This window comes from Pygocentrus nattereri, chromosome 9 (genome assembly GCF_015220715.1).
Source record: "Pygocentrus nattereri isolate fPygNat1 chromosome 9, fPygNat1.pri, whole genome shotgun sequence".
NCBI classification, from domain to species: domain Eukaryota; kingdom Metazoa; phylum Chordata; class Actinopteri; order Characiformes; family Serrasalmidae; genus Pygocentrus; species Pygocentrus nattereri.
Window position 1 is genome coordinate 33423816 of NC_051219.1, and position 12014 is coordinate 33435829.

The following is a 12014-nucleotide window of genomic DNA, read 5'->3' on the forward strand; positions in this document are numbered from 1 at the left end:
CATTTCCTTTCACTGGTTCACTGCATGTCACAATAAAGTAAACAGTCCACCAACACTCTCTCTGAGCCTATACTAATGAATAGGAAGCCTGAGCCCCAGGAGTGAGCCATACAGAGACTTCAGAATAGAACAGCTCAGCACTTCTGATACCACCCTACCCCAGGCACAAATTCCATCCCTTCTCACTCCACATAAAACTGGAATTCACACTGACTTTTTTCTCCTTTTCAAACGGATATCTTCTTCGTCACAACTCTATCATATGGCATGCTCATGTTACTGATTTGTACAGTCTTTCAAAATTTGGATATATTTGCCAGCTAGCTTTTCACCCCAAAGCCTTGCAAAAACCTATCCTCATATGCTCAGGCCTGCAGGCATGTGACAGAATGTCATCAACCATTCATTATATAGCCAACATACCACATCAAAAACATTGAACTGGACACATGCAGGGTAAATGAGAAGCAGCCAACAGTACTTACTGGTGGAGTTCCCTTGCATCTGAATGATGCATTTTGATTCTTTGCTGGTCTCCCTTGAGTTGAAGGGGCGCACTCGGACAGCAACTTTCACTGAAGCCCCGGACATTGTTGGATTTGTGGTTTGTCACAAAGTGATCCCACTGAATTGACCCCTGTAAAGAAAACAAACAAAGAAAATCCATATTCTTTCATTTATAAATTGTTAAGCTGATACATGTTAAGCTCTATTCTTTCACAAATTCCAGCAGTGCAAATCTACATTATCTAGCCTCATCTCATCAATCTTAAATAGAAAGAGTTAGCGTCACAGATAAGCCAGAGGCCAAGCAATGTACAACAATGACTGAACTATCTGAAGGTACTGTTTTCAGACAAATAATCTTTAAAACGACATCAACTAATCTGCCCTGGTATTAGGAAGCTTCCCATAGTAGACAAATAATTGACTCATTGAATCATAGTTTTTCTGATGTCACAAAAACCAACAGTCAAATAAATTGGCAGTTTAGCTCCACCCATTCATTTTAAAGTTAAAAGGCTGCATCAGTCTGTATTGGTTTGTGAATGAGGCACAACACACGGCAGCTAATCAGAACAAAGATTACTTAAAGAAAATAAAAGAAAGCATAAAAAAAAATGTACGTTATGGGCCCTTTAAGGTTAGTGTTAGGTTCAGAGTTAATAAAATATATCACATCCAATTTAGAATTCAGTTGCATTCAATAGATATTAGTTCAAAGACAAGCTAAGCGTGTATAAGCGCACAGAGAGGACCCTCAAAATAAAGCGTCATCGAAAAAACAATAGTGACATATTCGTCCGATTCACAGGAGTGCGCTTAAAAATTCATACGTAAAAAGGCAGAAGACTCACAAGCAAAGGCATAATGGGCTTTCTAATACGTAGTATGCTGATTTAAAAAAAAAAACTTGTCATGAGCATGAGACAGGGCACATAATCTCACACTTGGTCAGTCAGAATGGCATTTTGGAGCTTCGCCGTTAGATGGTTCCCTCTCCGCCTCAAACATGGCTGCCAGTAAACTGCAGTAGGGATGGGCCCACTTCTCCAGCCCAGTTCACTATTTATAACACTATTCTTCTTGACATATATGCTGTATCACACACATATGTCTACGGCTACGACAAAACAGTTTTCTAAACGCCGGGCATGGCAATAAACTCGGATGTTGGACTAATATTAGAGATGGATCCATCACAGCGCAAAATAGCGCTCGTCTCCGTTATTCTCCCCCCTGCGTTTTCTGCTTCACGCAGTTATCATATTGGGGTCTCACTGTCTGCAGTCACATCTACAGCTGAGGACTTCAAAATGAGGCCGTTTTCATTCTTGTGCCTGTAGTCAACGTTTCCACAGGCATACGCCCATAAATTTGTCGACTGGGCCGGAGACAACAAAAGTAACCTAATCTACTATAAAAGAGGGGGGCTCTCGTGGCTCCCAGCACCCGAAAAACACAGCTCCGTGGTTTAAACCTACCAAATCAAAGCAAACGAGTTTTCATTAGATAACCCCAACCTCAGAGATTAGCCAAGTTCAGCAAAGACTGTTGTGCTGTTGCAGTGTCCATCAGCAAAGCCTAGCCGGAGTACAGTACTGTTAATGTTACACACTAACTGTCGGCTATACTAACTAATCAATTTAACAGCGTTATCAGGTCCGGGTAACATATCATTAAGGATATCAGAGGCAAAAATCAATATTTTTTGGAGCTGATAAAAAGACAGCTGTGTCGATGTGACCTTTTAACGTGGCTCGGTCTGATGAGGCTAGCAGTGAACTATTAGCAAGGATGACTAACGTTAGCTTTGCGCATAGACTGTTCTAGCTCCATCTACATCAGCAACTCGGCTTTTTGTTTGTTTTACAATCTTTGTCAACTTTCTACTTTCGTGAGTAAAAAAAATAAGTTAAAACGCTTAGAATCGCACATGGGCGGTGTTATAATGACGCTGTTAGGCTAATAAGCAGTCTTATAAACGGTCTGCGAAAATGTCAACATTAACGTTAGCGTTCGCCCGTCCTCAAGCGCGAGCCGTAACCGTAACAACACCTAACGTTATTGTTTCAGCAAAACAGATAAAAGAGCTAAACGGTTTAGGCAGTTTTTTTAATGCAGTAAGGTTATTTTACTCACCTCTGAATGCTTGGGATGTCCACACCGAATCTAGGAAAAATCTACTTATGTCTATCGGTGACAGCAACGATTAGAGTAACGTTAAACCGACAGATAGATGCTTAACAACCCGGCTTTTGCTACATACACCCATTATAGCAGCATTTCATCGTCCACCACTCGGTCTTCCACTGCGGGTTCTAGTTACGGTATATTTTCTACGCTTTAATTGCTGGTGTGGGAGAAAAATCGGTCCTGCTGCTACTTTAACACACGGCTGAATGCCTTGATTTACTGAAACCATTACGTCAACTACCCCGTCACCGCCTTCACTGACAGCTTTATGGACCAATAGCGTTTGAAGAACAGTTGAGGAATGTGCCAGCTGACCAATGAGCGTCAAGGAATCCTGTGGTGGGTGGGCTCCGCGTGACGCAATACTGCAGGATAGCTCCTGCAGTTGTGCATGGCATGGAAATGGAGAAACAGAGCTGCCTTAAAAGCGAAGGACGCCGCCTAGCAGATAAATCGAGTGTCTACAAGAAGGCTGGATTTTTAAGGCCACTTTCATGCATCTGCAAATCACATTTTATCTATCCTAAATCTGCACTGTCCCATTATTGTATGTAACACGTTGCGAACACAGCTTATTTTACTTGGTTGAGTTAGTGTTATGGATAAGCTTGTACTCAGGACAAGTTCATAACAGTTCATATACCAAATCTGCATAACACTGTAACGTGTGTTTAAAGGAGATTAAACCATTTTTTTTCAAAATGTGTATAAAGCTAAATGATTATATAGATGTAAACATAAGCAGTCAAAGTGGTGTAATGTGAAATGCTCCATTTGGGCAGTCATGGGCTGGAGGTTAGGGAACCAGTCATGTGACCAGGTCACCAGTTCCCCAGAGCTGATAGCACATGACTGAGGTGTCCTTGAACAAGACACCTAACCCCAAACTACTCCCTAGGCGTTGCGGATAGGGTTGCCCACCGCTCCGGGCAAATGGGTAGGCAGTGCTTCACTTCACGGATGGGTTAAATGTGGAGGTGAAACTTCCCTGTTGTGGCACTTAATCAATTAAAAGTTGTTCATTAGTCTTTAATGCTTCTAAAAGCTACCTCACAAAAAAAAGCATTACCTTAAATGGCTTAGAATATCCTGTCTGATAACTGAGACATTGTTTTACAATAAGGTTTTGGACTAAAATCCATTTTTAAAAAACATTTATGGCAGAGAGGTATGCAGGGAATTATAAAGCAAAATAGTCCCTATAGAATTTTTCCCCCTAGATTTACCACTATTATAGCATTACTGACATCACATACAACTTCAGAAAATGCATGAAGGTTAAATTAGGTTGTTCTGGAAAGCAAAATGGCTATACATTGCCATCCCTGGCTCCCAGCACCATGTGGGTGCAAGTTACTCCATAATGCACCATTTCACATCAAAATACTCTGAATGGTGTTTACATCTCAATGAGTGAATCATACAAACATCTTAAACAATAGTGTATTTCCCCTTTAATTATATTCCAAAACGTTTGTCATAAGAAGCAGACTGTATATTATTCATGTAGCCTTGATATGCTCACTCAAACTAGTTGCATACAAAAGCAATTACAACACCTATTTGTGTGTGTGCATTACCATTTATTACAGTTTGAAGTCCTGGGTTCAAAAAAAGTTTGTAGCAAAGGAAGCAAATTCCTGTCTCAGGAAAATGACTCATTCATAATTCACGGTGAACGTCCAACAGCCAGGGTTAATACGAACAGCAGGCTTTGATTAACCTTTTCTATGTATAAAACCATGAATGTATTAAAGAAAATACATTTGGTGCAGTGGCACTGTTCTCACGACTATCATGCTATGAGCACTGATTCACATACTCTCTTCTGAGCTCAGGTTTTAGCTTTAATACTATGGAAATGTTAGATGGGGTGCTTGTGTGGCCTTATGCTGATGGCCACACATACAAGACCATTCAAAGTGAACAGCAAGGAAAAGGATATTTTCAATACAGATTGCATCATCAACGCCACTGACTTTTTTCCATCCAATAAACACCTACATTTGTATTTTCTACTAGACAATCAAGTATGTTAGTTTCAAGCAAGTTTCCCCTCAATTTGTAACCCATTTTTATTGGTAGAGGGAACATTTGAGGCCAGGGTTTGAGAACCAGAAGTCTGTGACTAATAATTAGTGACGTGTTTTAGCCCAAGCACTCAAATTCTAAGGTTGCATATTAACAATGTAATTCAGAAGAGCATGACATGGTTTCCTGTCCTCCATCTTTAACATTCTCCCTTAACACAAAACCATCAAAATTAATCCTCAAAGTCAAATGTGACACCTTAAAAAAAGAAATATGGACCAATTTGATTTTTGTAGTAATAACTGAATATCCAATTTTCTCTGCTGACAGTTCCAGGCTGTGAAACCTGGTCTCTCTACACATTGGTATGCAATCACTCAATTAAATATCTATGTCATATATACAAAGTCATAAGCAAAACCTTTTAAAAGTCTAAACTTTATTATTATGCTTCAATTTAGAACCAAGAGCCTTTAAGTTGACGGCCAGAGGAAAAAAAAGGATAAGGGAGAAAAATCAAATTAGATTTGATGACAGTTTTTTTTTTTCTTCTTTGCTTTTTTCCCTTCAGTCTGCTCCATGTTGAACTGCAGAGCGCTGGAACCATCCCTAAACTGGCGGCAAGCGTGGCTCACTGACAAAAGCGTCCTCCCTGCTTCTCCCTCATCCAAGCATGGATACGCTCCTTCAGCTCTGGAACTGAAGATACACCAAGTTTTAACATGCATGTTAATTCAAATATGAAACAATGCAATAAGGGGAAGGATCGACACAGATATTGGAAGGGCCATGTTTTTGTGCAGAGAAGGTCTGTTTTTGTACCTGACTCCAGCATGCTTTCAGTGAGAGGCTGTCTGTTGAAGGGGTCAGTAGGTGAGTTGAGGAGGTGGCGTAGGATGATAGCTCGGTCCATTATGTTTCCAGAAGGCAATTGCACAGGGTCAGTCATGAGAGTGTCCATCAGAGGGTCTGTCACATGGTAGACAAAGAACAGCATCATGTATATTACAAACTTATTGCGATCGAATCCGTATGTGTGTATATGTGTGTGTGCGCATAGATGCAATGTGTCCAGCCACAACTTTTAGTATAGTTCCTGCCTTTCTCACTAAAAATGTTATTTTATTCATCTGCAGAGATATTTAAACAGACAAAAATATAGTATTTTCCGCAAACATGAAAAATGAAAAGTTGTTTATTGCCTGTGTAGCACAGCACACAGTTCTCCCCCAGCCTCTAGCTGTAAACCTTAACCCATATTTTTCTTTCAACTGTGGTCCCAGCTGCTACACAAAACACACATAGCTTGCTATCCATTCTCTGTAGCTTAAAATGTCTGGAAAGTTCTGCACCGCAACTAAAAAATGTTTAATGAAGCATTTTGTACCACATAGCCTATACATGGTACCTTTCTTGAGCTCCAGCACTGCAAAAAAGCCCATAAAAGGAAAATGGCACATGTCATATCTTTATCAGACTGGCTCACAGTGAATAAATGTTAATGTCAAGTATAAACTGTGCCTATGGAAAAAGCAGCCACTGGACACCACTTACAAGGCAAAAGAACAGAAGCTAATTTAGAACCAATTTGAGAAAAATATTTACAAAAAAAAGACAAATAAGCCAGCCTAAAGAATTAAAAAGTATGAAATGGTCGAGAACTTTTATTTGCATGTGAAACAGGCCTGACCTCAAAGCCCCAGATCACAGGGGGCATAGCAGAAAATCAAAGGAAGCAGGTGTCCTGCATTCTGTTAGCAGATTGTGTTCACACTGTGGTTACCATCTTGTAGTCACAGCACCTATTCTGTCAACCACAGAACTTGAAGCAAACATGGCACATCACAAGGTTGAGCACTCACCTTTAAACTCATCTGGAGCATCACTGTAGTCCATCTCAGACTGAGAGTTGCGAGCCACAATCTCCTCCACCTTCTCTAAAAGCAGCTTGAACTTCTCAATCGCAATTGTGGACTTGATGCCTGCCTTTCTCATTTTGGAGATGACCTCTTCAAAGAGTTCTCTACTATATGATCTCTGCAAAAGAAGGGAAGGGAGAAAGGGGAGACTGAATAAGTAAATAAATACAATTATCTTGGGTAATCTGATCACACATGGACAGCAAGACAAAACCATTTATACACGTGGCATTTCCATGTCTTAAAAGGACCTCCAGGGACCACTTATGTGACAGGAGGATACATTTACAATGTTAGTTTCTTGACAAATACATCCTGTGAGTTCATGTGAACGTAAAGGATAATACAAACATTTGGATTACAAAACTGGTTAACACAACTTGCAGATAAACAGGAGACAAAATCTAAAAAGAAGCTAAACCTGCTTTAATGTCTGCTATGATGACAGTTTATTAGGCAATCCTTGGTTGGGGATGCACAGAGACAATTCAGCAATCACACTACAAATTCACTGTGGTCATAATAGTCACTGACCACTGCGAACAGTGGTTTGAGTGAATGGATCACAATCCATTTCCGAGCACACTAGATCCCATTCCCATCTGTACTTGCTGTTATAGTTATATGTTCACTCATGACTGGATCACCAGCTGTCAAGGGGACCTACGTTGTCTCAAAGAACATTTCTGGCTTCTCTAAGGGTAGGTGTTTTTTCTGCTGTCATTTATGGTGTTAAATGTTAAAAGTGTTAGTAAACTAGTGCTCACCTGATCATCTGCAATGGCTTTAGCAAAGCGAGCACAATCCAGCTGAAGGTAGATATCAGTGAGCTGGTCCAACAGCTTCTTGGGCTCAAAACCGTATTTCTCTGGGTTCTCCACCTTCAAGTCCCGACACTTAGGCCCACACAGCTGCTGAAGGTTGTAGTTCAGCATAGCCGCCAGACGTGGGCCCAGCTCCTGCAATACATCAGAATGTCTCTCAGCAATCATGAAAAAGAATTTTATTCATCAGTGTCAAGGCCCTGACAGAAAAAAAATGTCCACTTTAGTGCAAAATGTATATTTAGTCCACACATAGTGTATTTATATGAGTAAATGTCACTCTTTCCTTGTGCTCTCTAAATAATCTCCATGCAATGACTGGCAGCAGCTCAACTTTCAGATGAGACTAAAAATACCTGCAGGGATCGGAGGGTAGGAAGTTTGTTTACAGCACTAATCCTCTGCCGTTTACCTATTTACCAAGATGAGTTACTCAGAGGTCTCTGCATTATCACCTGCCTGCTGTTAGCCCCTCTTCAAACACAGACATGAAGTTCGGAAGATCTTGATAATATTGCTGCCTGCCCCATATGCTTACAGGTCAATCCCTGCATTGTATAGAAATCACTACAAAAGGCACCCCTTTTTGATTAATTGAGCCTGTCTGGTATTGACTGGCCAGAGTGTATTTAAAGCAGCCAGCACAGAGGCAGAAAGTGAGGACTCACAGGCCGGAGGAAAGGCTTCTGAACTTGCTTGGTGAGAATATGGAACATGTCTACAGTCTCTGTGGCTAAGGCCAGGTAGGAGCGCGATACCCTCTCGTCCTGAGCCAGCTGGGATTGGCGGCTCTGCTGCTGTTCCTGAGAAGGTGACCATTCAAAATCAATGCACAGTAAGTGGACTAATGCAGCAACACAAATGATCATGTGACGGGTCACTTTCCAGATAAGACCTATTCATAATGTTGGGCATTATACAGATGCATGCAAAAGTTTGAGCACTCCTGTCAAATTAACCTCTACAGAGAACAAAAAAAATATGTTTTCTTTATTTGCTATTTATTTATTCAGTTTAACATTCTGGAAGAAAAAAAGAAAAAAATCTGCATACTTCATACCACACAACACACAACAAAAATCTGCATACCACACAACACAGAACAAAAATCTGCATACCACACAACACAGAACAAAAATGTAGTTAACTACAATTTATGTTGAAAAACTGAAATTTATATTATTTGCAAGATAATACTGACTGCTTTGAAAAAACAAATAATAACAATAGTCAGATGAATTGAAATGTTATTAATACTGCACATTACTACTTAGTCATATATTAAAAAGGCTTTTAACTGAAAATCCTCACTGAAATGTTCGATTGAGGGCAAAGATAAATTTGTGTGAAATTTGTGATCTACCATCCACCTACCCTAGGCAGCTGGTCCCACTGCTCTTTGTTCTTCATCTCCTCCTGGATCTCATGAATGCGCTTCAGTGATTCCAAACTCTCGTCCAGCAGGAACGTTGTGTCATTAATCAACATGTTGATATAGCGAACAAACTGCTTTCCAGAGCTACAGGGCAATTAAAAGAGGGCAAATTGAAAAAAGGTACGATTGTCACTTAAATGAATCATCAGTCAGTTTTCTTTGATATCGCAGTCATGTTACTGTGCATTTCTTAATTTATTCAGAAAACAATGGCACATTAAAGAAACAAACTCACTTGAACTCTTCAAGGAAGGTGCCATGATGGCCAATATTTTGCCAAAGACTCTTAAAGATGGTGCTGATGTGGTAGCGGATGGTGAACTTGTCATAAAATTCACTAGTGGCTCCAGTGTGCTCCACATCTGAAGGTTAAGGCAAAACAACATTCAGCACACAGGTTTCTTTCTAAAACTCAAAAAGGAGTATTTTGTGTGGAATATATGATAATATGTAGCCAAAAAAACAACTTGCAAAAATCCCCATATGAACAAGCAGTTTAAAATAATGAATAATAAAAAATGAACCACATTTCTAAGTCATGATCTAAGTCTTCCCAGCCTACTAACCTGTGTAGAACTTCATGAGAGCAGGGACCAGCTGATTGACAGACAGAGGGTGGTTCTCAATCATCTCAAAGAAGCGCTGGGTTCGGGGCTGAACTGCTGGATTAGTAACAAACAACACTTCCACCAGCTTAGCAATCAGGTAGGGGTTCCTGATGTAATTCTGACTGCAGATGAACACGACCAGGAAGGTCACAATGTCCTGAGTGCAGGGCTCATACAGAACCTGAGGAGAATACCTAGAGAAAAAACAAAAAACAAAAAAAAAAACGCAGTTAGATCTTCAGAAGCTTGTACGCTCTGACAGAAGCAAAAAAGGTTAGTTTAGACCAAACCACTATTTTGCCTCTTCCTACTGGAAACAGTACCATCTCTTCTATACACCACAGGCACCAAGATCAACTTACTGCACGATGAATAGCAGGAACTCTGCCATATCCTCGATATAAAACTCGGGCAGTGCGGCGAAGCTCTTGGGAACCTCAGGACTCAGGGGGAGGCTGACACTAACAGGTTTTGACAGAAAGTGACACACAAGATTAAGATCATGTGTGTGCAGAAGAACCTGCAAAGGCAAAGTTTTAGAACCCTGACGCACAAACCCAACATCAAAGAACAAGCGCCAACCAAGGCCGACTGATGATCCATGCTTCTGTGAAAATCTGCGTTTGAATAAACCTCTAAAGAACCTGTGTAAAAGGAGATAACTATGCGCCAAAAGGTGGTAATGGTCTGTTCATATAATTTAAAAAAAAAAAAAAAAAAAAAAAAAAAAAAACACACACACACACACACCTTTTTGAAGTTTTTATTTCATTAATTTTTTATTTATTTATTTCTTTTTCTTTTTTTTTTTAAGTGCTCACCAAATTTTAACCACCACTCAGACAACGCCACCCCTGTGTTACATAAGTATTACGGGTCAAATTCAACATTCCTCTAAGGCACCCATTATGTGGTGCCATGTCGGAGATTCTCCCCCTGAGGGAGGCTCTCTTGCCATGGGCAAGTTACATGGCTTTGTTTAACCTAAAAAAATAAAGATTCAATTACATCTATTTTGCAACACAAACATTTATTTTTTGCAGCTGGGTACATGGGGGTACCATGGGTCTTGTATGGGGCTGTTCGGCTGTGTCACAAGGGTTGAGTCGATGTGACCTCTGCTAGAAGAATGAATTACAGCAAATGCAGATTGGAGTGGACGAGGACCACAGGCATAGCCCAAAGAAGGGCAGTGTGGTTGAGCATGGCATAAGTTGAAGGCTGAAGCGGGCGAGAACAGGACAAAGAAGATACTAGGTTTTGTCGTCAAGTGTGGGTAAGAATGACACCAAGGCTGCATCCAGACACATTCAAAGTTACGTTTTTTTCCTACTGCAAGCAAGCAAAGTTTATTTATATAGCGCTTTTTACAACAAGTGTTGTCACAAAGCAGAAGCACAAAGCATTCAGTATGACAGAAAGAAAAAGAAAAGAGAAAATCCGGTCCAAGCCCCCATGAGCAAACCAGTGGCGACAGTGGCAAGGAAATACTCCCTAAGGGCAAGAGGAAGAAACCTTGAGAGGAACCAAGACTCAGAAGGAGAACCCATCCTCCTCTGGTCGACACCGGATAGCAAACACTGTTAGCATAAAGTATTATTGAACAAAGCGGGAAAACAGGTGGGCAGCAGTTAATTAGATTAGTTTATGAATATGCAGCGGCAGCAGCATCTGAGGGTGAGGACTACACAGCGTTGTACAGCAAGAAGCTCAATGGTGATCAAGCCGGTCCAGAAGGCTGGCCTCCTCCTCTCCTCTGTGAGGCGGAAACAGATTCGTGATACCATCTTACTGGCTGTCCGAACACCAGAGGAGACCAAAGCAGCCTCGTAAAACTCCCATCGAAGTGGCTTACAGCAAAGGATACTCGAGTGTGTGCTACTCAGGTGGTACTTTAAAGATTTTGTAGTGACATCACTGCAGACATACCCAGACAGGATGGATGTACATTGAGCGATCCAACTGTACTTTAAATGCCATTTTAATTGTGTTTATATAATTGTGTTGTGTGCTTTGTGCTTAGTGTAAAATAAAATAATAAACAGAGTAGAAAACCACACCAGATAATTGGTGTTAGACCAGATAATTCTCAAAAGTCAATCAATAATTTATACTCAAACAAAAATTCTTGTAACGCACATCCCTAAGAAGTACATAATAGTAATAATAGTATTTTGCCATTTTGTAAACTAGCTGTGTTGTCTTTAGCTTGCTAATAACCAAGCAAGCAAGGTACAATAAAAGTATCAGCAGTTATATATAGGGTAGTTTGCAATCTTAAACCTAGTGTGAATGTTATGGTTTTAATTACATTATTGTTGTGGCTTTATAAAACAGCTATTTCTATGTTTTTTTAGGTTTGGAAAGAGAATTGAACAGGATTGTAATGATTTCTGAGCCGGTTCTGCTGCTGATGTCAAAACTTAACATTTCACCCCTCTGAGGACCTGTCTAATAAACTTCACTTGAGCTAACAAAGCAATGGAAAGGCCCTTAAGAT

The 12014-nt window shown here is 40.4% G+C and overlaps 2 protein-coding genes across 15 annotated transcripts in view; both read right to left on the reverse strand.

The window, feature by feature from the left end:
* kif1b (kinesin family member 1B) overlaps positions 1-2921 on the reverse strand; it is a 79412-nt gene extending 76491 nt beyond the window's left edge. For 11 of the 13 annotated variants that reach the window (XM_017708354.2, XM_017708300.2, XM_017708329.2 and 8 more), the window contains exons 1-2: positions 2644-2921; positions 486-637 (exon numbers count right to left, since the gene is read on the reverse strand). In XM_017708354.2, coding sequence (XP_017563843.1) covers positions 486-591 — 106 coding nt within the window. In that variant the 5' untranslated portion in view covers positions 592-637; positions 2644-2921. Of the gene's footprint in view, positions 1-485; positions 638-2643 lie in introns of those variants that run through there. The other 2 variants (XM_037541299.1, XM_037541301.1) reach the window with 1 other exon arrangement.
* A 1210-nt stretch (positions 2922-4131) lies between these two features.
* ube4b (ubiquitination factor E4B, UFD2 homolog (S. cerevisiae)) overlaps positions 4132-12014 on the reverse strand; it is a 33051-nt gene continuing 25168 nt past the window's right edge. Inside the window, exons 21-29 of one of the 2 annotated variants that reach the window (XM_017708365.2) lie at positions 9877-9975; positions 9473-9708; positions 9142-9268; positions 8846-8990; positions 8140-8274; positions 7415-7606; positions 6591-6765; positions 5551-5697; positions 4132-5427 (exon numbers count right to left, since the gene is read on the reverse strand). In XM_017708365.2, the coding sequence (XP_017563854.1) occupies positions 5360-5427; positions 5551-5697; positions 6591-6765; positions 7415-7606; positions 8140-8274; positions 8846-8990; positions 9142-9268; positions 9473-9708; positions 9877-9975 (1324 nt within the window). In that variant the 3' untranslated portion in view covers positions 4132-5359. The remainder of the gene's footprint in view (positions 5428-5550; positions 5698-6590; positions 6766-7414; positions 7607-8139; positions 8275-8845; positions 8991-9141; positions 9269-9472; positions 9709-9876; positions 9976-12014) is intronic. The other variant, XM_017708373.2, reaches the window with a different exon arrangement.